This window comes from Anoplophora glabripennis, unplaced genomic scaffold (genome assembly GCF_000390285.2).
Source record: "Anoplophora glabripennis isolate ALB-LARVAE unplaced genomic scaffold, Agla_2.0 scaffold2, whole genome shotgun sequence".
Lineage (NCBI taxonomy): Eukaryota > Metazoa > Arthropoda > Insecta > Coleoptera > Cerambycidae > Anoplophora > Anoplophora glabripennis.
The window spans coordinates 915,007-942,198 of record NW_019416325.1 but is presented as its reverse complement, the minus strand read 5'-3'; the positions used below and the strand labels follow the sequence as shown (position 1 = coordinate 942,198).

The following is a 27,192-nucleotide window of genomic DNA, read 5'->3' as shown; positions in this document are numbered from 1 at the left end:
AAAAGCATAGGACCCCCCCTCCTCTGCGCTCCTCACTTCCCTCGGACCCCGATATACCTCCTTAATGAAGACGAACCAATTTTCGCGTCAGCTGGAAGCTGTACGTAATAATAGTACACCTCTCGTTCCAAACAAAACAGAAACGGCAATAAAGCTCAACAAAAGGTCGTACTTGAAAATAAAAAATTGTTTTTATCAGTAAAAACCGAACACAATGATTACTTTGTATTCAATGTTTTCCACGTTATTATTTTTCATAAGGAATTTCTCAGTCAAGTGACGGATATAATACATGGTTTTATAAAGGAACAATAGGAAAAAAAAACAAAAAAGAATATTTGAGCACTTTGCGGTGCTACCAAGTTGCTTTTGTTCTGAAATTAAATGAATTTTAGACTTTATGCGACCGTAAGATGATTTCCTTATTATTATATCATCGCAAATACCTGTGTGTATATGATCGATTGTTTGGACATTACCGCGTACAGAATTACTCTCCCGAGCACGCATACAATGCGAGAGAAGCCTGTTCGAGCAAATTCGTTATAGGAGAAGCCTTATTTTCGACAGAACAATAAATTATCAGAAATACTCCGCTTTAAACGTAATTGAAAGAGAGTAGAATCAAAACGTATCAACCGTACGTTGATAATAGTGCACGGTTAACTTCTTTTTAACCCAATATTCGTTTCGATAAGCGGCATTAGCGGTTACAAGTTTCATATTTGACACCCTGTAACAGCGTGTTAGAATTGTGACTGCAACTATTTTAGCATGGGATAGACTAAGCATAAACGAACAAAAATACTGTTTATTATATACACGAGCGTAACATTACATCGTAATAATTCGCTTCGTCACTGTAGACCCGCACTATCTCCCTTCGCATGCACTGTAGGTTGCCTACAATTCATGTATTTGTAATACATGAATATTACAGTTCATTTTGATGTGGGTATACTGTCACCTATTAATATTACGCCAGTCACACTTCCAACACGCCGCGTATACAGGGTGGCGGATACGAAACCTAATTTTTCCACATAACAAGCGAAAGACCTTCGAAATACTCATAGAGATAATCGGAACGGTCCCAAGATATGCGATACATTTGGGTAGCGGCGTTCGAAGTTTGCTAATCGAAGGGTTTCAGTGTGCGGCAAAGCTCGAAAGAGTTACGACGCCGACAGGCGTCGAACGAGAATAGTTGGAGGGGTTCGATCCAAACCGGGAGACTGGCCTTTCCTCGCCGCTCTGCTGGGAGGCCCCGAAGAAATATTTTATTGTGCCGGCGTCCTAATAGCTGATCAATGGGTGCTCACAGCGTCGCACTGCGTTGGGAAGTAAGTCCCTTTTGTTTCAGATTAATACGCGCAAATCCATTTTCCCTCAACGGCCATATTTAACAGCAAACTTGCCCGGTTTGCTTCCCGGTTCCTGCGGCGCAACAGCGGCTTCGAGGCCTCCACGAAAATCATTCTAACTCTCTGATGATTTTCAACGCACAAGCAAACGCTCCAGTCTTCTAGCCTGGCTTGCCGCTACTATTTTTAGTTCAGTTGTGCTGCAGGAAAATCTACAAGTATCATTTTGTCCTCCAAAGGGGCATAACTATATACCACTGGCAAAATAGTAGGCAGTGGCTCATTCCCTTCCATGGGCGTATCATTTTAGAGGTTCCAAAAATTGTTACCCAACAGGTAGCTTTTGATTTATATTAAAATATGCATTCACCGATTCTAGAATTCAGAAGATTCAGTCCCACTAGAAAAAAAATCAATGTGTGATAGGTTAAACCTTAAACATGTTTCGTCGAGTAGTGAGTCTTTACTACTCGTACGCTTATGACACGCACTGACACACCTCAGCGAAGTAAATTCAATTACTTTACCAGATTAAGAAGTAGTAAAACATAATTTATCTTACTTATGACTCTACTGCCTACTGTTTTGACAGTGGACGCGACTGGACTGAAAATAATGAACTTTCATTACATTCGGATTGCAATGAGAAACCAGTTTTTCTCGGTGGGTTGTACAGTGCCATTAATCGACCACGCCGGCTAATAGAATTTACTCGATTTTCAGCCACTCGGACGTTTCCGGTTGGACGATTCAACTGGGGATAACACGGAGGCATGCGCACTCATTCTACGGACAAAAAATGAAAGTTAAGCGAGTTGTGCCGCATCCGATGTACAACTTAGGCGTCGCTCACGACAATGACGTGGCTTTATTCCAGGTAAGTCTGGATATATTAAGAACGCCGAGACGCAGGAAATTAAACGGGGTTTTTCTTTGGGAAATCTGTGCGTTGGAAATTACGTGATATACAATTTCAACCGGCCCGAAGGGCGTTACGGCGTACGATTCAAAACCGCGTGCGATTACTTACGAAAAAAGTAAATATAGTACATGGATATTGTAAGCTACTATTTCAGGCACAATTTCCGGTTTTTTTTTCTCTTTATTTATTGAATATTTTGCCACCTGTGAACAGAAATCAATAAAATAAACCCTTGTGCCAAAGCAGGATCGGCATCAGGGAGGGCTACGGAAGCTAGAGCCCTGAGCCTCACCATATCAGGGGGCCTTGGCGGCAAGATCTGGTAAAATGAAACCAAAAAGTGTTTAGAAAAATACATGACTTTTTTTTAGAATTAAGGCAAATCGTGATTAGGCTTTGAAATTTTATTATTATTTTTTTTTAAGAAAAAAGGCCTCTTTTCACTTTCCTCCTAAAAAATTTTGGCCGAGCCCGATTGAATTGTATGACCGGTTCGAGCATGGTACTGGAGGTAGTCTTCCAACGGCTGGGATCGTTACAAGGCAAAGAGAGAGATAGCTGCTATAAAGGTACATCATGTCTCTCTCTCTCGCATATTGGCTGTTCCTGTCACGTATATATAGAGCGGATCAGTCGTGAGCCAATCACGTTCGGCGAGAGAGATAGCATGTACACTGAAAAAAAAATATTTGGATCAAATGAGCAGATAGTTTTTAAATGGAATTATTTGACGTAAATGTTATTTTATTCTACTCAAATGTGTATACTTTCGTCAAACGATGTGAAATTTTTCTTAGAATTTATATTATTTGTAAATATATATAATTTAGTTCAAATCTTACCTTAAAATCAAATGTTGTACATTTGAATCAAGAATTTTTTCTGCGTGTACCTTCCTAGCAGCTATCTCTCTCTTCGGCCTTCGTGGGTTGGCTGCCTCGAAGGGTTTTCCAAGCGCAAATTTTTCAAAGAATAACAAAAAATATATATGGGAGCATATTAACTACTACCGAAGACATGTTCGGTGTTGTCTGGCCGACTAATTACGTTCATGCGGCAGCAGCGTTTTGTCGACATTCCACATATACCCGTATCAATAATATGTCCACCAGTTCGTGATTCAAACAACGGCTTGTATCGTTAAAACTTACTTTTTTCTACCATTTCTAGGCGGATTTTACTAAGATACACAGCGATATTTCAAAACTAGACTGACGCTAGACAGTAAATAGGTAATAGTTGTTCAAGATTGCCCAGATAATAAATAAAATGGCCTGGGTGATAAATTTTTCCGTACTATAACGTCGTTCACAAACCAACAACTTTATTTTCATAAAGACCGTGCGAGGTCCTTTGCAACATGATGAATGTTTTTCGTTAATGTTGTGACAAGAAACTCGCTTTATAATAAAAAAAATTATTTATTAATTCATCGCATAGGTACTTTATTTCAGTTCAAGAGTAAAACCCAAAGGGATTTTATTTATTTATTTCAAGTAACACCAAACAAAACATATCTGAAACTAAGTTAAATTATTTAAATGTAAATCGTATCGTACGTGTAGCGGGAAACAAATGAAATGACCAAAAATACGTTCACTATCATCAGGACATTCTTCAGGCAGGTGTAATCGGGATCGATGAAGCTCCATATGGTAGGAACCAGTCGTATGACTGTGTACAAAACAAACAGAAAGAATATGACGATATTCTCGTTGAGCAAAAATAACGCCTTCAGTACTTGGTACATATCCCTGAAATTATCGTAGCTGAAAAACGGCGCGTCCAAAGCTTCGAGTAAATCCTTGTTATACTCGAGCTCACTCCAACAGTGCTGCTGGTGAATGGCTTCTATGATAATGTGGATCCGTTCTCTGACTAGATACAGCTTGCTTCTAACAATATTCCGGTACACCCTAAAAAAGAACCCGTTCAAAGACGCAAGCATTGTTTCTCTGTTCATAAAATCTTTATACGACTGATGTGCTAACTACGATATCCGGAAGAAACCGCGGTACGGCTAGCAATTTTATATTTATAGACATCTTTTAAAGGTCCTGAAATACGCGAGAGTATTTCGTGTGTGTCTAATCATAACCAATCACTACTTATAGAAGCACAATGAAGCGGAAAGGAAAAGCATACAAATCCGACGGTTTCAACTGTGACCTTTTGTAAAAAAAGGATTTGTCAACTTCACAAATACTTTTATTTGTCTGCATTTTAATTCACACCAAATGAAATCGTTGGGGAATTAAAATAAATGACATACGAAACTTCGAATGAGTCTTCAAAGTTTTTATAATTGCAAAAACTACTTCTAAGATGCAAAGATCCATTTGACTTACGGTATGGCGTACATGATAATGAATCCCAGTCTCCATTCCAGCTCTTTCACGGACAAAGATCCGTAGTACATTTTTTGGCCCAAAATCCTGTACTTCTTGATCTCCTTGTTAGTCCACTTGTACTTGAGACCTCTTCGTTTGACCTCCATGTGGACGTCTTGCAGGATCTTCAAGTAAACGAACAGATCGTCCTCGTCTTGAAAATAATTCACCCATCTGAAACACCACACTTGAGGAATTTAACACCAAAGGGTAAAACAAACTCACCTCAGGCCCGTATAGAAAAGGTCCAACAGTTCTTCATCGGTTATGTCCTTCAAATCGCGTATAAATGCGTTTCTAAATGGCGTAAAAGGGCTATGCAACATTTTTTTTTAAACGAAAACGAATTTTCAAATAAAACCTTGACAGCTCTAGACGCGAATGACGTTTGCGGTCGGTCTGCAACTCCACCGCGGCAGAAACAATAGGAATAACATATTACCGTCAAAATGACATCACAGTTACCTTCGCATACTTAATTTAAAACTGTTTTGATAGAATACGTTTCTAACGTATGTTGGAAAGAAGTTTCCTGCATTACCGACATATGTACGGCGACTGCAAATCCAAACGCCTACAAACCTCAACCAACGGCATTGCAGTATTTTTGAATTTAATATTAGTCGAAACACTAGGGGGCCAGATTAAAATATGAATTAAAACAAATATTGACGGTTTAAAAGATACTGGGTGTGGAAAATTATAAGTTTATTTTGAAATATCTAAACAATTTTTTAAATATCGTCTTGAAAATTGTCTCTTGGCAAAGCAAACAATAATTTCCTACTCCACTAATTTTGGCGCAGCTCGCACGGAGCGTTAGTCGTGTTCTATTCTTCTATCTTCTATCTAAATTTCGCTGCTCCGCCACTGGACTGGAAAAATGTCGTTATGAATGATTGATTAGTTGCCGTTTGACTACCTTCCAATTAGCGAGATTTCGTTTCGTATACATCAATTCATTTTCAGGGACGTGACACTTCAGGGATTGTCTTTAAACTAGAATACGTCTTTTCGAGGATAAATTCACACGCGTTTCATGTGCATAATGAGGTGATAAGTGATTTCTTTAAGAACAATTAGGCAGCGCGAGGAGCCGGCTCGCTAGAGCTTTCAATATCGCAAATACGGGAATTCCACAATTCACTTCGTTCGGTATTCTTTCCGCACCTTCTGCTCAAAATCGATAAACCCGTACGAGCATGGAAAATTAGTTATCAACAAAGAATAACTGTCGGAATCGGTGCGTTTATAATTCGCACACTTTTAAAGTCGTCCGCAAAATATGATATACAGGGTGATTCAAAATTAAACCTCGTATTCTTTGGTAAATTTTAAGGGGAGTCTTTCCTATAAAGTTTTTATTTAGGACGCTTCGTTAAAAAGATACAGGGTGTTAAATTTCCAAAAATATTTTCCTTTTCGACCACGGAAATGGAAAGAGCAGAAAATTCTGACATTGACCGTGACCTCAAGGTCAATGGTCAAGGTCAGTTCAGGGTTAAATGTTTTACAGAATCACAGTTAGTGATAGTCTTCGAGTAGATACCTGATGATAGATACCTACCTAAGGATCAGGTAGATCCTTAGTGGCCTTGATCTTGAGGTCACTAAAAAATTGTAATTCCATCGTCGAAAATAAAAAATGACAGCCGGAATAATCACTTGACCCCTACCTGACCTTGACCATTGACATTAAGGTCCCGTTTAAGATCACAATAACACGTAGAATTCTACGCTCCCTTATTTCTAGCGTCGAAATAGGGCGTCGCTACTCCAAAACCCGATATGACCTTGACATGTTCTTTCGACCTTGACTTTAAGATCAAGGTCACTAAGGAGTATCATCAGGTATCTACTCAAAAACTGTCACTCCCTCTGATTCCGCAATTCAAAATTGAAAATAACAGTAAAACCAACATTTGGCCTTGACCATTGACCTTGACCATTGACCTTGAGGTTACGGTCAATGTCATATTCGGATGCAGAATCTTCCGCTCTTTCCATTTCCGGAGTCGAAAAGGAGGGTCGCCATTTAAAAAAACCGACGGATACAACGACTCCGTTTTTAATTATTTTTGACAGTTTAAATTTGTTTATTTTTGCCTGTTTCATAGCTTGACGCATCATATGATGTTTATTCTATTATTACTTACTTGAGCTTTTAGAGCTTGCAGCCAACAAAGATCCAAGGTCATAGAATAATTTGGAACACATATTTCACGGTGAAACAAAATAATCGCGGCCTCTTTTCATTTTCTTTTAACGGTAATATTTTCTAAGTCTAAATGAAACGGGAAAAAATACGGTTCTCATCATTTTTAATCTACTTTGATTTTGTGACGTAGTTAAAAAAGTCGGAAGTCGCCCCATTCGCAACCGTTAAGTTGAGAAGAATGTCCCTAACGCGGGACTTGATGAGAGGCCGGTGGGATCCGTTGAAAATGAAGACAAAATAAACACACAGAGGATACAGGGGGTTCCTCATTTTAATATAATTTTAATCTGTTTGTAGCTTTCAGCGAGAGTGACATTTCATGAACATCTACTACCAGTGTGTCTGCCGCCGCCAAATAAAGAACTGAAACCTGGGACGAGGTGCACTGTAATCGGCTGGGGGAAGAAAGAGGACACGGGAAGTAAGTAACGAGATTAACTAAAAGCAAAATTCCTTGACAGGCTGCGCCTCTAAACTTGCTAAATGTTTCTCTTCACTTACCATTTAAATTATTATTCTCAGTGAGGGATCTGATTTGAATAACCGGTTCTGCACCTGTTAACAATTATCTTATTATACTGAAACAAGTTCGGATCTGTAAAGGGGATTATTCGAAAATCGCGAGCTACTTTATTTCTAATTAATGCTATTTATACGAAACTTTTAAACTTGCTTCGAACGCTCGAACTAAATTCAATAAAATGATCGGACTCCAGAAAGGGCTTCAATTAAAAGAACAAAATAGGGTAGTAACAAATTTACGATAAGTCCCAGCTCAAATAAGGGCTTATTGACTCAGGGAACGGTAAATATATTATTTTGTGCTGCCAACATTCCTGTATACAAATACTACTTCTGCTTCCTAAAATTACCACATTTATAGACCCAAACTGAAATAGGGGATCGGGTGCTACGAAAAAATGCACCCTATTTCGTATTATTGAGATATATTATTTTTGCAATGCGAAATCAAATTCTGTGAATTATTCGAGCCACACGAAAAAAAGCTGTCTGTACTTTTCATGCGACATATGTTATCAGTAGTATTTTTGCCTCCTGATCACGAATCCGCTGTCAGAATTGAGCTATCACATCACAGGAATTTCCTAACCTCAAAAAACAGTTCAAAAATAGCAAAAATTCACGAAAAACTGCTAGGAAAATAGAAATTTTTTTTTTCTATATTCAAATGTTCATTTATATAGTTATTAAGACCCCGCCCAACGTGAATCTGCGGTCAGAATTGATGGTTTTCTTTCTAACCTCAAAAAAACGGGTCAATTACGATCAGATATCACGAATTTTCTATAAATAACAGATTCGCGCCAAATTTAGTATACGGGGTCGCTGATTACGAATTCGAAGTCAGAATTACGAAATTCATCTTGTAATAATTTTGTACCCAATCATATGATTCAAGAAGGTTAAAATATTTTAACCTTCTTTTTTTCGGCTATATCTTGTTCTTTTTTCTGTAAAAGATCACGGATTTCCTGCCTAATGTTAGGAAATAAAGTACATACGTAATTGATTAAATTTTTAAAAACGAATTTTGTAAATCTGATCTTGGATTCGTTTGGCGCGAATCAGTTATTTTTTGAAAAGTTTGTCGGCCATCTTGCATCCGTCATCTTAAATTTTGCAAAACTGACCTCGGATCCGTGATCAGCGATCCCGAACACCCCCGTATACCAAATTAGGCTCGAATATGATATTTTTTTTAAATTTGGTCGGCCATCTTGGATCCGCCATCTTAAATTTTGCAAAATTGACCTCGGATCCGTGATCAGCGACCTCGAATCCTCCCGTATACCAAATTTAGCGCGAATATGTTATTTTTTTTAAATTCCTGATATCTGACCTTAATTGACCCGTTCTTTTGAGGTTAGAAAAAGAATCATCAATTCTAACCGCGAATTCACGTTCGGCGGGGTCTTAACCATATAAATGAACATATGAATTTAGAAAAAAAAAATTGTATTTTTCCTAGCACTTTTTCGTGAATTTTTGCTATTTTTGACCTGTTTTTTGAGGTTAGGAAATTCCTGTGATGTGAAAGTACAGACAACTTTTTTTTGTGTGGCTGTGTTATTTATCGATTTATTTAAATCTTATGCATTTTGATAAATCTTACAAATAATAAACTTAGCATACTCGTGCACTGTTGCCAACTTTCTGTTGCAACTCATGGCATTTATTTATGCATATTGGGTAAAACATAACAATTGAGAAATGGAAATATATAATTGTAAGTATTTGAACCTCGATTTTATTCAATACCTACGAACAAGTATCTCAATCTGCTTACTTTCTAGTCATAAAGAATATTTTTCTTTGTGTGAGAAATTTAAAGTATTAAAAAAACTAAAATAAATACTTTATTGCGATTTTCTCTAAATAAAAAAATTTCCCTTATTATTTTTTACAATTGTAATAAACTTTAAAAGGATGTCTAATATTTTAGCCTTCATCTGAGATTTTAACTATCAAGCAGTATCTAAAGAGAAATTTGTTTTATTCCAAAGTTCACACCAACGTTTTCTTGAAGGCTTAGAGTTTTGAAAGGTCAATCTTATCATCCGGCAACAGGGCACTATGCGAAAGGAATTCTTGGAACTATTGTCAATCAATAGATTTGACAATATCAGATAAAGCTAATTATCTGCATAATGCTACAAATAACGGTATATCCACCGGCTTAATTACAATTGGACTATCTAACAGACACGCAACATCGATTTGTTCGCAATTAACGATTTATACAATCAATGTTCTTTTGTTCTGAACATTAATCCTCAAAATAAACAGTTAACCTAAGTCGTTTCACTGAACGTTGACGCATTTGTTTAATTTTGTCCAGTGGGTGTCCTTAGCATATCCCCGAGCAGAGTGCGATGCCATGTGATCATTGACTCATATGTCTGCATTTGTATAACGACAAGTATGACTTGTGACTTGTCAGAAATGTCAGAATGTTTAATCACACACCCAAACTGACTGGGGTGGTATAACTCTAATTAATGTTCGCATTTGTCTAGTTTGATGCGTATAAAATTGTCATATCACATTTTATATCACTGACTAAGGTAATATGACACCGATTCTTAGTTTTATTTTTTTAATTTGACACATGATTTGTCACATATTAATAATGACTTGAGTCATATGATACTGAATCATGTTTACATTTGATTAATTTTGCGCGTACAACTTGTCAGAATCAGTCAGATTACATACTAACACTGACTGAGGTGATATGACACCGATTCATGCTTAAATTTGACGGGTACAATTTGTAAAATCACACTGATTGATGTTAACACTGATTAATGTTTTTGTTTGATATATTTTACGCGTATGGATTGTCAGAATAACATATCACAATAACACTGACTGGGATGGTATGACACTGATTCATGGTTAAATTTGACGTGTACGATTTGTAAAATCACACTGATTGAGGTTAACACTGATTAATGTTTTTGTTTGATAAATTTTACGCGTATGGCTTGTCAGAACGACATAATCACAATAACACTGGCTAAGTGATATGACACTGAATAATGCCTTCGTTTGTCTAATTTCATGCGAATAACTTGTGAGATCATATATTAACACTGACTGAGGTGATATGACACTCAATTTAACGGATATAACTTGTCAGATTACATCTCATATCGCATATTAATACTGACTGAATCGTGTTTATCTTTGTTTAATTTGACGTATACAACTTGTCAGAATATGCCAGATTGCACACTAACTGACTGAAATGACATGACACTCATTTACTAATTCGAAGCGTATGACTTTGCGTATGAAATTTGACGCCTGTAAATTGTCAGAATCACGCACCAACACTGATTGAGTGATATGACACTGATTAATATTTATATTTGTTTAATTTGATGCGAGTAACTTGTCAGATCACATATTAACACTGACTGAGGCGATATGACATGGGCTCGTATGTCTGCTCTTGTCCAATTTCATGCCAGATGTTCATGCCATGACTTGCCAGATCACATGTTACGTCGCGTCGCTTCGGTGTATTTCATAAACGTAAGTTTTGTTTCAGTGTCTGAATACGAGCCGGAAGTTAACGAGGTAGTGGTTCCAGTACTGAATCGGGATCTCTGCAATATGTGGCTAGAAAATCGCGAGTTAAATGTCACAGAAGGCATGATCTGCGCGGGATACAAAGAGGGGGGAAAGGACGCCTGCCAGGTAAGTTTCCAAACAAAGTTGTGAAAATCTTTTAATTTATTGTTTTTAATTGTTGACGCTTATCCATTTGTGTTTGGAACGAGTTATTTGAAGTATGTTTGATTATACAGGGCGATTCTGGGGGCCCGTTGCTCTGTCATGATCACGAGAGCGACGACCCAGAGAGGTGGTTCGTGGGGGGCATCGTGAGTTGGGGGATAAAGTGCGCCCACCCCCACCTGCCAGGAGTCTACGCATATGTCCCGAAATACATCCCGTGGATCCACTCCCAAATGCGGAAATACTCAGATTAGTTTCCTTTGTAGATAAGACAAGTAAAACAATTAATTTTTGACAATAATGAAACAAGATTGAAAGGTACAAATTATACAAGGTAAACTATGATTTTCTAAGGCATTTATATACAAAGAGAATGCTTACAAATGTTATGTAGACACATTTGTTATATTGTGGTAAAGCAGATTTTTTCCCTGCCACAAACCTGAGCTACGCACAATATCTAGATTGATCCTTTATAGTGATATCTCGTGACAATTCACCTAGTGTTCGAGCGGACCGCTACATGTGATCTGAATTATACAGCTGTAACATATACACAATTGTGACAAATTTTATCGGGCCCTATTTGCTTCGCTACATACCCTTTTTCGGTTTCAATCGCTTCCACGCAATGGGGTGTTTTTGGTTTAACAAACAGGTGAGAAAATATGAGATCCGCATGTTCTTCTTCTTCATTTTGACACCATGTAAGTTCAAAAAAAAAATATGCGTTGAGATATCATTAAGCGAAAATTTCAAATCCAGTGCCAAATATAGTAATTTTTATGTTTTAGTCTATTAGTCTTAATAGCTTTCGCAATTTCAGCTGGAATCTATTATAAGAACATAACTATTTGTAAATTGAAAATAAGTCATAAAATTATGATTAGAAATTCCACATATTAGTAAGTATGTAAAAATTAGTAAGATATTTTGGCAAATACCAATGTATAGAATCCCACCTAGTCGCTAGTTATGCCACCCCGACAATGTGATTTTTCTTTTTCGCTTAGTGACGTCATGCACGTAAAAAAAATTTCCAATTAAAATAAAAAAAAATTACCGATTTAAATTATCAAAATTCCTTCATGAAAAATATTAAATATAAACATAATAATAATATAAATTAAATAGAAAAATAGAACATTTCTAGTCTCTTTGTGGATAAAGAAAACTACCTCAATCGCTATTCCCATTTGTTAAAAGAATATACCAAGCAACTGTTCCCGGAAATAAGCAGAAATATAGCAAAAGTTATCCCATTTCTATACTAATATTTATTTTGAATTTTGGGAAAACTTAAATATGTGTCAAAGTAAATGTTTAGTCTAGTTAGAATTACATGTATCAGTGTCAAAAAAATGCTTTATTTGTATTAATGAGGTTAGATATATTCATTAAAATAGTATGTGTAGTTCGAATTTCATTTAATTTTGATGGAAAACCTTTCTTGAGATGACATAATTGCCGTAGTAACTACTATGTAATTCGTAAATTTTACAAACTATCGACTTTTCCAATTTTCCAAGTTCGATGCACTTATTACGGGCCATTAAAACAGAACGATATAATTTTAAAATGCCGACTTTCTGAAGCAAATACAATGAACAATATGACAGTGATTCAAAATTTTCTTTAATCTGACGAATTTGAATCGTCAGGTCACATTACAAATCACACATTAACACTTACTGACTGATACGACACTCAATGATTATTGCATCTTTCTAATTTGATGCGTATAACTTGTCAGATCACATATTAACACTGACTGAGGTAATACGACATTGATTATTATGACTCGTCAGATCACATTATCGCTACGTCAATAACATATGAGTACTAACACCGACTAGTATGATATGACACTAATTTGTAGCGTGCGACGTGCTAGACCATGTATTCACACCGACTGAACTGATATGACAGTGTTTCAAGGTTTTATTTGTTACAGATTACAGGTCAGATCACATTACCGCTATATCAATAACATATAAGCATTAACACTGACTGAAGTGATATGACACCAATTTGACGCGTACAACTTGCCAGATCACATATTAACACTGACTGGAGAAATATGACACGGACTGATACGATTGTTTTTGTTCAATTCGACGCGTACTACCTGTCAGAATGTCAGATCACATATTAACACTTACTGACTGATATGACACTGAATGATGTCTGCGTCTGTCTAATTTGATGCGTATAACTTGTCAGATCACATATTAACACTGACTGAGGTGATACGACATTGATTATTATGACTCGCCAGATCATATTACCGCATATCATAACGAGTATTAACATCGATTGGTGTGATATCACACTAATTTGCAGCGTGCGACTGGCTAGATCACACCGGCTAAAGTAATATGACACTGTTTCAAGGTGTTATTTGTTTAATTTGACGCATGTGACTTGTCAGATTACAGGTCAGGTCACATTACCGCCATGTTAATAACATACAAGTATTAACACTGACTGAAGTGATATGCCACTAATTCGACGCGTACAACTTGCCAGAGCACATATTACTAATATGACTGCTTTTGTTCAATTTGACGCGTCAGAATGTCAGATCACATATTAACATCGACTGGGGTGACATGACACTGATTCATGGTTTTAATTTGCGTTTCGCGCGTACGAAAAAAAATGCTATCTTCCTGAAGCAAATCCACTCTTTTGATGATTTATAACGGAACTTTGGAGATTTTTTGGGCACATTACAGTGGAGTACATTAACTTTTCTTGAGGGGTTGTAAAGAACACTGTATCGTTCTGTTTTAATGGGGATTTAAACAAATATGCATTTATTAAAACTGTCTAGATTACGAACATAGTTGAATAGAGAAAATTCTTGAGAGGGAAATTTTTTATTGATAAATGAAGAAGGCAGTGAACAAATATATAAATTACAAACTAGTTGGACTACTAGCTGAGGCTACAATCATGTACCTATTTGTTAACTGTAGCCAATGTTTTGTGTCAACGAATTGCTTTAATTATTTGTTAAATTAGCGATATTCTAGCTGTCGATAAGGGCGCGGGAAACTGTAGGATAATTAATATTTTTTGCAGCTGTTGATTGATGAAAGTATCACGTCAAAATATAACTAAAAAAAATCCAGCTAAATGACTAATGCACGTTTAATTAAAAAATAAAAAATAATAATAAGAGACCCTTATTAACGTGTACGAATGGCCACCAATGCATTTTGTACTAATCCGTGGTCTTAAACCCGTATTGTTACCGGAACAAAGCAGTTATTAATTAGAAAACTAGGTCTGCACGGTATACAGTGTAGGAAAGTACGGATGGTCTATCAGAAGTTACGTGAGAGCGATAAAGTAAGGCATAGAAATCCATGTGATAGACAAGGATGGCTATAATAAAGGTATCTAATAGTCAACGCCCATTTCGCCCTTCCACAAATAAGAAGTGGATCTTATTTGTGGAAGGGCGAAATGGGCGTTGACTATTAGACGCCTTCATTATAGCCATCCTTGTCTATCACATGGATTTCTATGGCTTACTTTATCGCTCTCACGTAACTTCTGATAGACCATCAGTACTTTCCTACACTGTAGAAACGGTCTCCGGGAATTTTCAACAAGAAATATAATTCATCAAAACTTATCCGAGCTGATCTTGTTCGACCCGCAAAAGATTTTAAACTTGACAGAAGTATTTAAAACTTCCCGGCAGAAAATATCGAAAGAATTTTATCCGGAACCTCAACAATGCGTGTACTGCTGGCATTCAAAGAGCTCCGTCAAACACTGAATACGGAAGAAATATTAACAAAAGCAGAGATAAATTTAACAATATTTACCTCCTGCTTGGTATTTTTGTACGCCGTAAATAAAAAGTAAGTCGTTACCTTAGGAGTGTTATAGAAGAATAAATTGTTCTAAAACTATGATCGATTTTATTTAGAGGAACATTTTTATCGGTTATGTATTTTAAATGTTACATCTAGGTTTATGATACGTGAAACAAAGGCAGAAAAATATTTTATAACGTAAATAATTGTACTTTTGTAGAGGTTATATTAGACGTAGCAATTATACAAATTTTTGAACGTATTACAAGTTACACAAACCGACTTTTCAGAAAGGGTATGTGGCGGTAGAGAATAAGGTGTAAATTTTTCACTTATGCTGAAGGTTTCGAAAATATGTTTAGGTAGTTAGTAGTATCCTTGCGTGTGTCAATTTAACCCACGGTAAAATCAGGGACATCGAGAAGTTATCATTTCCCCCGGAAAATTACATCTTTTGCTGGGTTCCCATATCGACCACATAAAATATTCGAAGCCGGTTACAATAAACATATAGGTTAATTTTAAGAGTAATTAAATTAATTTCGATCCATGACTTTCATTAACTTTTTAACCTGGTTTCCAAAGCATTCCAGTGTAATTTGACATTATTAATTTCTGCGGGTACTTTTTCCACTAAATTAAAAATTTTATTTGGTATAAACATAATTTTTATTCGAGTATCCATATAATTATTTCCAATTACGTTACATAACAATGTTCGCCCCTTAAAAGTCTTTGATATTACGAAAAGGTCTTTTCTATTAAACGCTTGCCGTTCTTTTTAATACTGATTCATACCCAACCTGTGGAATCTTAGAATCCGCAAGAGATGAAAATTAAATTTTAATTGACAAGAAAAAATTTCCCTGGGCCCTGATAATTACTCCGCTGTCCCCGTGCGAATTCGAAGCCTTCCGCAATGCTTTAAATATATTTTATACCCTTAGAAAGAGAAGATATCATAGTTTTCTATAGATTTATAACGATGTTATCTAGTGTCTACTCCGCGCAAGTCATGAATTTTCCATCTTGCGGCGAGGAAAACCCTTTTCTCTTGTTACCAACTGGTTTTACTTGCTGTCAACTAAACTCAGGGCCGCCCTAGCCCGTGTAATATGCCTTCCGTCCGCGAAAATACAAAACCGATTAACAGAAAAACCTAGCTGTAATACTACGCACGTCACTGATTACGAATCCGACAACTCGGATAATCGAAACACGCCTTTTCATTTATTTTTAATTAATACGTCAATTTTCATATCTCGGATCAGGGATTATTTGGTGACCGCCGCTTAAATCGAAACGTCCGAAATGTTTGTCACGTAAATCGAATACAATTCGTACTCTTTTTTTCGTCTGTCTAGATAGGCTAGGAATATAAGCTGGGAAATGACCATTTCGCGACTTTTTGTTTCGGCGAGCCGAATTTATCACTATAGATGCTAAATATTATGTACAACAACATATTAGTTTCCAAAGTTATAAAAATGGGGGGAAAGATTATTTACAGGGTGGTTAATTGTATAATTTTTACGTAAATTCACGTTTTTCGCTTATAACTTTTTTCCGTTCATTTCCACGAAAAAAACAGTAACGTACTTTTTTTTTCGTCGTCGCATCCTCTCATTCCTTATCACTGTCTAATAACTCACACGAAATCTGGAATCGGTAAGTTGAATAGTTTACCAGTTATGACTTATAAACAAATTAACTAATTATTAGTTAATCCCGAGCATCTTCGACAATCGCACTGACTTTTTTCATGGTAGGTTCATAATAATACATTGAAATTTATCATTTTTTTTTAAATTTCAAATTTGCACAATGGAAAGTTTTTTTATTTTTTAACCTTAGTTGCAAAATGAAATATACGACTTACGCGCGTGATACAGTTATATATTATTACATATTTGGAGTTTATGAAAAGAGCTTTAAGTTAAAAAAAAATCGTCAAGATTCGTTGAGTTACAGACTGTCAAATATATTATTTTCTAGCGAATTTCGCTTATTTAACGGCAGGACTATAAATATTATCCTTCCGCCGCGCCACGGCTCGCCGAAAATCAAGCGACCCACTGACTTGACAATATTACTTATGAATTTAACATACTTCCACAAATAAAATATTTTTATCTGGGAAAGTACTCGGGTTGCCAGTTATGATAGTATTTTTTTTGCCGTTACCAACCTAATTTGTTTAACAATAGGCCGTCGACTTTGACAGTCTGTAACTCCGTTGTTTTTCAACGAATCTTGACGATTTTTTCACGCTTTTCATAAGTTTTCCGAATATGTAATAATATTTAATTTTGCAACTATGGCTAATAAAATAAAAAACTTTCTAAGTTGCAAATTTGAAATTTTAAAAAAAAGTGATTGATTTCAATGCATTATTATGAAATCTACCATGAAAAAAATCAGTGCGATTGTGGAAGATGATCGGGATCGTCCAGACTAAGTTAATTTGTTTAATAAGGTAAGTAAGTAAGGCGATAACTTGTAAACTATTCAACTTACCGATTCCAGATTTCGTGTGAGTTATTAGACAGTGATAAGAAATGAGAGGATGTGATGCCAAAACGTTCTGGTAATAATAACGGAGTTTATAAATGTTTAATTCAAAAGTCATAAATAAACTTCTGTTTATAACTTTTGATCTAATCAATATTTTTTGACGCTCGAGGGCTAGTTTTGTAGGTCTTTTGAAGACGAAAAAAAGAATTTTACTGTTTTCTCGTGGAAATAAACGGAAAAAGTTATAAGCGAAAAACGTGAATTTACGTAAAAATTATACAATTAACCAGCCTGTTAATTATCCTGTTATCCTGTCCTATTATTAGCCTGTTATATTATTATGTTAATCTTCCCCCCATTNTTTTTTAATTAATTTAGTTTTTTAAAAACATTACAAAAAATAATCTGTTGTGGATAATTTATTGTTGATAACAATGTACATGGGATTTAGGAAAAATGTATATGTTTGAAATCAATTTCGTTTTTATCAAGTCTTTCAAATGTATTCCCTCCTTGCTGTCAGCTGATTGCGACGTTGCCACATTAATCCTCAAGTCAGACAGAAATGTAATTATTGGTTTCTGTTTCTAATTAATACAGCTGTACTATGTTCAAAACTTACATTAGTTTTACATAAAAAATAAGATAATACTGTGTACTATCTATGGAAAAGTTTAGTTTCACAATTTCTACATTTTTTTCTCAATTATGGGCAAAAAAAGAGCCGCACCGTCCATCTTCGCTATATAAACCTATGTTAAAATGAACAACTTTCCAACAACAATATGACAACAACAAAAATTTCAAAAAAATATAAATTTCAATTACATCTGTGTATTTGAGTAAACCCGACATACCTCCTTAAGTGCATAAAAAATATTGTCAAAAGTCGCTTGATTTTCGGCGAGCCGTGGCGCGGCGGAAGGGTGGGGGAAGCGAACGACAGCGAGTCCGAAGAAAATAATATACATAGTCCTGCCGTTAAATAAGCGAAGTTCGCTTGAAAATAATATATTTGACAGTCTGTAACTCCGTTGTTTTTCAACGAATCTTGACGGATTTTTTTCTAACTTAAAGCTGTTTTCATAAGCTTTCCGAATATATAACTATCACGCGCGTGCGTCGTATATTTCATTTTGCAACTAAGGCTAAAAAATAAAAAAAATTTGCAGGTTGCAAATTTGAAATTAAAAAAAAAAAATGATAGATTTCAATGTATGTATTATTATGAAATCTACGATGAAAAAAATCGATGCGATTGTGGAAGATCCTCGGGATCGTCCAGACTAATAATTAGTTAATTTGCTTGTAAGGCCATAACTTGTAAACTATTCAACTTACCGATTCCAGATTTCGTGTGAGTTATTAGATAGTGATAAGGAATGAGAGGATGCGATGCCAAAACATTTTGGTAATAATAACGCAGTTTATAAATGTTTAATTCAAAAGTCATAAATAAATTTCTTCTGTTTATAACTTTTGATCTAATCAATATTTTTTGACGCTCGAGGGCTAGTTTTGTAGGTCTTGAAGACGAAAAAAGTACTTTGCTGTCTTCTGGTCGAAATGAACGGAAAAAAGTTACAAGCGAGAAACGTGAATTTACGTATTTTCATGACTGTGGGAACTAATTTGTTATTTTACATAATCTAGTGATAAATTCAGCTTGCCGAAACAAAAAGTCGCGTCCAACTCTACAGTTCCTGGCCTATAGAAGACGACGCACGTAGGGATCTCAATTTTAAAAACCCGTACATACGTATAAATAACGAAACGAAATAAAATAACATCGACAAGAAATAAGCGGCTTTTCAGATTACCTTTGAATGCAATACCCATACAAGCACACACAAATGTGATTTGATATTTGGAATCGTTAAATCCCAACGATGTGAAACGAAAGTGAAACTTTTGAAAATTTCCAAACATTTGACCCTGAATTTTTCACTACAATCAATTCCTAAGCGTTTATAGAAGAAATACATATATCGACGCGACGTTAAAACCCCGATGCGATATCGTTTGAATTTAATGGAACGCCGTTATTGATGTTCGGAGAAGTTAAAAGGCATATTACATTAACTAGGAGAGCCGCCGAAAAAAAAAAATGAAAAAAAAAAAATAGGTATATTTCCGTGACTGTGCGATTATACTAAAAACTAAAACGTGTGGGCAATCACTAATCAAATACTTTTTACGTGTTTCTAGATTGTGTTCTGTCATATCGGTATGCCATTAATAACGCCGTAGAATTTTCATATCGACAACGCAGTCTAATTTATGTGTAACTAAACGACGACAAAAATATAGGGTTGAAGACACGATGGGCGAAGCGGTATTGATTGTTGGGGTATCGGCACTCCACTGGCATTTTCAAATTCTGACTGTATCGTCAATTTCGTTAAGTCATCACAATACTCTATCTACGTATTTAATTAATATTTAACCAGTATCCTAAGACTAGTCCAATTAAATGGGCTTTTAAATCGCTATTTTAGTCAACTTGCCTCAGTTTTTTATATGAGTTATGTTGAGGTATACGCCTATTTAATTGGACTGAAGTCAATCACTGGTGTGGGAGAAGGAGAGATATATAAGTATACTGACGATATTTAGTCAATTTTCTAATACTTCTGTACCAGGAAACATGAATAGACTACAAGCCCATCGGAAATTTTCAAGGGGTCATTTGACCCAGCATGAATTACTTATTATTACTTTAGAAACTATGCCGTCAATTCTTGTCGGTACAGGTGAGTACAAGGTAAGCTAAACCTGTCCACCAAGGGGGGTGGTTTTCGTCTAAACATTTTTGTACGGCATTTCTAAAGTATCTAGGTTATACAAAAAAAAAAATGAACCTCGACCTAATGTCGTACAAAAATAGCAATACTGGAAGCCAGGAAAATTTTTGATTTTCTGAAAATTTTGGCCCGGTTTTTGGTGATTTACTAACTACAGTACATTTTATACTGCAAGTTTCGGATTGATACGTAGATTTTTAGTGACGCACGTATCTGCTGATACAGGGGTTAGAAATGCAGGACCCAACCCTCTATTTTAGCCCCCATTTACAAATATTCATCAGAAATACATATGCAGTGCCGTACATATTCGTTGGAACAATTCTCCGAAATTGTATAAGTCCAGAATGAGTTTTATCCTAATTTCTAGAGAAATTTAATTTATACCGTAGAAATTATGATGGCAGTCTTTAAGATTAAAAAAAATTGTGCTACGAGAAAATATTTTGAGAAATTTAGAAATTTAATGACGTGCAAGAAAATATTATCTTTAAATAAATATAATAATAAACAATTAATTTTAACACAATATTCATGAGAATTCCTATATAAATACTTTCATTTAAAACAGTGATATAATATATGCTTTGAAGTAACAGTACCCTCGCATTTGCATATTTGCAACTTCAGTTATAATTGCTTGAACAAATTATTTATGCAAAAATTGTGATGAAGCCATTGGCATACAGTATATGTTTAAAATTAGTAAAAATAATTTAAAAGTGCATTTGTTACAAAAACAACTTTAAGATTGTCGTCTATAAACATGAATAAAACCACATTAAAATTTACACGCCGAAAAGAAAAAAGAGACAGAGAAAGAAGATGTTTCGATGGCCAGCTAGAATCTCGAAGCGGTAATTTTAATTTTAAAATAAAAATAATTCCAAATTTTTTTAAAAAAAATTCGAATGCAGATTTTTTATTGATTTTTTAATAATTTTTTGGATTTTGAAAAAATTTTACTTATGTACTGTGAAAAAAAAATTAATATATAAGCTTTACAAATTTATAAAATTAATAATTTTTATATCGCCCTATGGTTTTAACGGCATATTACTTAAAAATTATTTTACATCCTAAATAATGATTTAGCAACAATGCCGACCATTTTTCAATGATCGGAAACCATAAGGGTCAAAATATAGGGGTTTGCATCCGAAGTTTCTCACTCCTGTATCGACAAATATGTACGGCATTACTGAAAAATATTTCCATATGATATTGTAAGTCTTATTATAGAAAGGTCGTACAGTAGTAAATAATTTGTATTAAATGTAATAAAATCAATTCTTGCAAGTAGTACTTATTTGCAAAAATATATTTCAAGCCTTTAGAACCATTTTTTGTACGGCATTTTGTTTTTGTTGATTATTGTTGTCAGTATTAACAAAATATATAAAAGCCGTACAAAATTTTTCACCGTGAAATCCTACTTTTCAGAGGGAAGTTAATTTTCCCATAGTAAGCACATCTTTCATGAAAAATGTACGGCATGGCCAAAACTGTCATTATTTTATAAAATAGAATTAAAATTAGTGAATTTGATGTTGGTTCAAATCACCCCCCATACGTTACTTATAAATGGAGGGTTGCACCCTGTATTCCTAACCCCTGTATCAGCAAGTACGTACGGCGTCGCTTAAAAATTTATCTATGTATGATCCGAAACTTGCAGTATTTCGGAAAATCTAAAATTGTCCTGGCCTCTGGTATTGCTATTTTGTACGGCATTAGGTCGAGGTTCATATTTTTTGTATAACCTAGATACTTCAGAAATGCCGTACAAAAATGATTGGCCGAGAAACCACCCCCCCCTCCCCCTTGGTGGGCAGGTTTAGCTTACCTGTGTACTCACCTGTACCAACAAGAATTGACGGCATAGTTTCTCAAGTTATTGTTATATGTGGTAGTATTGATTTATAAGTAATTCATGCTGGGTCAAATTACCCCTTGAAAATTTCCGACGATGGACTTATAGTCTAGAATTACTGCTACTTTATTTCTATATCCCCCATACGTAAAAGGTTGGAAAAGTCTAATTTTATCGTACCGTCCTTTGACACATTTAAAAAATACTTCAAACACTGTACGTAGAGTAAGAATTATGTAGAAAAGACTGACATAAGATAGACAATAATAATATAAGTCAATAATATACATTTAGTAACTAGCGTTGATACTTAGTTATTAACAGATGTAATTTAGTTGAATTAAGTTATTTTCAAGGGTATGGTGTCGATGTCAGTGGAGTGTGTTTGCTTTTCTTTAAATATTTTGTACTTCAGCAACCGACATCGGGTACCTAAACGTCGGCGTTATTTGTGGCATGGAAATGTTATACTTTATATTAAATCCGTGGCTCACATGATAAAAGCACACCAAGAAGTATTTTAAATTCTAAACGAGTGATAATACATATCTGACAATATTTTAGACAATATATATTTATCAATATTTATAGTAAGATTTTCTCATGTGGGCTAAAAGTATCTACAACTAAAGGCATGATTATTTGAGAACGACTATTTTGATATGAATTAAATTCCTGTGTTTTTACGATAAAAGTGTATATTGTAGAATTTCATTAAATGTTGCCAATATCAGTTCACATTAAATGTATGTATCACACATAATCAGTGTCATATGTTTAAAAATACAAAACGCTGGCAGGGAGCTAGATTTTTTTCTCGCTCGCTCTTTCTCCAAATTCGTTATGCAAATTCATGTAAATATAATCCTAATCTGTTCCGGGCCGTCGAATTTTATTAAAATGTGTCTCCCATGTTTGGTCCCAGGACAAACCCTCAGATATTCAATATAAATATGGACAATTGTACCATTTTGCCCTGACGCGGCTGTCAATACTTCAAATGACTGCTTTCTTTAAAGAACGTACAATTTCTTTCAAGAACAGAACATAACATTAAAGACTACCCCATGCTCTAACGAGGAGCTTTTATTTCTGAATCCTTCTCAAAACGAGTAGGTTAACCGTCGCGATGACACAATTAACATGCTATCAGTGTACAGGAAGTTATTTATTTTTTGTTGCTTTTTGTGCGTCGTTCACCGTTGCTCTTGAAAAAAGCCTGATATATATACAGGGTTATCCAAAAATCCCGGTACGGCACAAAAACTTTCGAAGAAAGCATTTTGGGAAAAAATGTTTCAGACAAAGGTGTAAGGATTTTTCATTGGCCATCTGACGGTGACCTTGGATTTGACTTTGACCTTCAAGGTCATTTGAAGGTCAAGTTAAGTTTTTTAAATGGAAACCCCTATTTTTTATTGTGGATTTGGAAATAGCAGTCTTGACCATCCTTACACTTTTGTCTGAAACATTTTTCCCAAAATATTGAATTGAATTTTATTGAAAGTTTTTCTGCCGTCATGGGACTTTTGGATAACCCTGTATAATTCAGCTATGAAATGTTCAAAATCTCGTATCTTTTTTTATTTTTATAGTTATATAGGGCTGTCAGAACTGAGCCGAAAAAATGCTAGAAAAAAATAATTTTTTTTTTTTTGTATATTCAAATATTCATTTATATGGTACGCGGTCAGAATTGATGGTTTATTTTTAACCTCAAAAAAACGGTCATGTATCACGAATTTTCAAAAAATAACAGATTCGCCCCAAATTTGATATAAAGGGATTCTCGGGGTCACTGATCACGGATCAATTTTGCAAAATTCAAGATGGCGGATCCAAGATGGCCGACCAAATTTTCAAATTTGCACCAAATTTGGTAATCGGGGGGTTTGCGTTTGTTTACTTTATAACGTAAGTACCCAATCATGTTTTAACCTAATTTTTTTCGGCTATATATTGTTCTTCTTTCTGTCAAAGATCTATTCGCGGGTTTTCTGCCTAACCTCCGGTAATAAAGTACATAGGTAATTGATTAAATTTTTAAAAATGTAAAATTTGTAAATCTGATCTCGGATTCGTGATCAGTGACCCCGAAAACCCCCGTATATCAAATTTGGCGCGAATGTGTTATTTTTTGAAAATTTGGTCGGCCATCTTGGATCCGCCTTCATGAATTTTGCAAAATTGACCTCGGATCCGTGATCAGCGACCCCGTTAACCCCCGTATACCAATTTTGGTGCGAATCTGTTATTTTTTTAAAATTCGTGATGTCTGACCTGTTTTTTTGAGGTTAGAAAAATCTGACAGCGGATTCTCGTTCAGCAGGGTCTTAACCACATAAATGAATATTTGAATATAGAAAAAACCTTTTTGTATTTTTCCTAGCGCTTTTTCGTGAATTTTTGCTATTGTTGACCTGTTTTTTGAGGTTAGGAAATTCCTGTGATGTGGATAGCTCTAATTTCAGGACCTTTTAGGGCCGAGGTCCAAAAGGGATAAAATCCCTCGTAGTTGTGACAGGAAGTTGTGAAACAACCTGTGCGTATGGAATTGCGTCGTGAAGCAGAATAAAACGCTTTTTAAAAAAAATCATTTTAAAACTTATACGACTTCGCGCGAAGTCACATAAAAAACGTATTAACGACATGGCGTTGGGAATGACTCACCTTAAATATATTCAAAAAAACACAATAAGGCGCCCGTAACAATAGAGAGGAAATAAAAGGCATTTTATGAAATTCATCAAGATGTAACTTTGGCGTCTTTTCAGAATTTCCCTACGTCTCCCAATACCTGAATAAATATATTTTATCAGCGAATATCTGGGGCGGCGTAATTTTTCCTAACCCCTCCCCCTGACCGCGGCGTTTATTTAAAATCTAGAAGGGCGATAAAAACAATTTAGACCCTGCCACTGTTACCCGGTAAAAGTTAGATGTTATATGGGAAATATGTATGTCAAAAATTGACACAGTTTTTGTTTTATAGCAAAAATAAATTTGTTTTAGACTAGACAATACTGTTTACTTATGTATTCCTTGGCTTTTTGCTGCTATGAATCTAGTCGATGCAATGGACAATAATATTAAATTGGTATAGTTATGTGTGATGTCAGGTTATAAGCATGCTATGTGCTTCCAAATATTGCTCCTCTGTATTGTATTACTTAAACTACCTGTGTTAAATATGTAGTCAACCATATACAATAAAATGAAAGTTTGTGTTTTAATGCCGACTTTTATTTAACCCCCATTCCAGACGACATGTACATACAAATGAGAACAATTGCACTTAGGTAGGTACAAAGGTAACATTCGACGACCTAAAATAAATTAAACGCTGAACGTAGTTTAGGAAATAATCGATCTCTTACATCGAACTGAACGCGGTTCTCAATCCATTATTTTTCGGTAGGACAGACTCCGTTATTAGACTTTTCAGTCCTCAGTCCTTCAGGGTCGAATCAATAGCTCCCCTAACACTTACGGCGTCCTTAATATACAACAAACGATTTTTATATCACATTTATGGGGCTTTTTAAAGGAATTAAAATCAGACAACGTGCTTTTCCGAGCACTTTGTTTCATATTGCCGTCTTTTAATGCAGATGCGTCAGTAAATTTACGAGTCCCTAATATGCTCAAATTAAATATTAATAACTTTTCTAGAAAGGCGAAAATTATGTCCAGGGCGGTAGGTTCACTGGAAACAAAACGAGAAAGTAGTAAAAAATCTTAAATTAAACACCTTCCAAAAGGAAAAATCTAATGATTGATTAAAAATATTTTTTTGACCTTATTGTATTGTTAACAATTTGTAGCTGTAGTTTTTAACCATTCATCAAAACTAAGATATATTTTTTTTAAATTAAAAATGTTTTGGGAATATTAGCATTAGATATTTCTTTAATTCATAGGCGGCTCGTTAGCGTTATTTTAATGGGTACAAAATACCGGGAAAAAAAATATTACTCAAAACTTGCTGCCTTTGACGAATAAAAATGTTGGCACATATTTCTGGGACACCCTTTACACACAAGGCGGTCTTTAATTATCCCCAGACATTTTCAAGATGATAGTACAGAGTGCATAAAGCATTTTAAGTCAAATACTGCCTTAGAAATCCCCGATTGCGGTTTCCAACCCTCTGTTCTGGGTCGCCCTGTATACAGGGTGTCCCAAACTTGACGCTCCAATGATATTACAGGGAAAAATGTTACTGAAAATTTGAAGTATGCACCAAAAATTAAAGTTTTAGATATTTCGAAATTTGTGTTGATGAGATCATAAAATATTAAGAAACAATTGAAGAAAAAAAGGCAAAATAGTCAAGTTTTTCGGATCATTTTTTAAAAATACTTTAATTGCTCCGAGGGCATTCTAATTTTGGTAAAAAACTTTAGAGTATAATTTAGCAAAATAATTTTTTGAAAAAAATTTGAAAACAATTTTTCGAATTTTCAAGATGTTGCACAGCCTCAAATAAAGCATCTAGGTACTTGAAAATGTTTTCACATAAAAAAACCGCTCAACCTGTCAAATTGAAATCGGTTGATTAGGACGGCCACAGTAAATTTTTAGTTAACACAATTTTTTTTATCTTTAAAAACAGATTACATTTATCAATTTGCAATTTAGTTTTCAAAAATTATAATTTTAAAGTACTATTTTTTTTTGTTAATTTTATCTGTATTCAACAAAATAATTAATTTCCAAATAAAAAAAAAATAATTTGTTTAAACACACCACCTTGACTTGACCACCACCTTCAAGGTCACTCCAAGGTCAACGTTGTTTTTTCAACAGGAACCGCTATCTTTTATTACAGATTTGGAAAGTGCATGAAACTTTACGTTCAAATTATGACCTCGACCATGTCCTTAACTACCTTGACCATGGTCTCCAAGATCAAGGTTGTTTTTTCAATAGGAACCGCTAGTTTTTATTGTACATTTGCAAAGAGCTTAAATTTTATCTTCAATTGCCACCTCGACTACGACCTTGA

At 35.0% G+C, this 27,192-nt stretch overlaps 1 protein-coding gene across 1 annotated transcript in view; it reads left to right on the top strand.

Annotated features, from left to right (window-relative positions):
* Positions 1–12,131, top strand: part of LOC108916698 (atrial natriuretic peptide-converting enzyme-like) — a 44,747-nt gene extending 32,616 nt beyond the window's left edge. The window contains exons 10-14 of the mRNA XM_018722999.1: positions 1,154–1,343; positions 2,088–2,241; positions 7,192–7,315; positions 10,973–11,121; positions 11,232–12,131. Of these exons, the coding sequence (XP_018578515.1) occupies positions 1,154–1,343; positions 2,088–2,241; positions 7,192–7,315; positions 10,973–11,121; positions 11,232–11,414 (800 nt within the window). The 3' untranslated portion in view covers positions 11,415–12,131. The remainder of the gene's footprint in view (positions 1–1,153; positions 1,344–2,087; positions 2,242–7,191; positions 7,316–10,972; positions 11,122–11,231) is intronic.
* Positions 12,132–27,192: the final 15,061 nt, after the last annotated feature.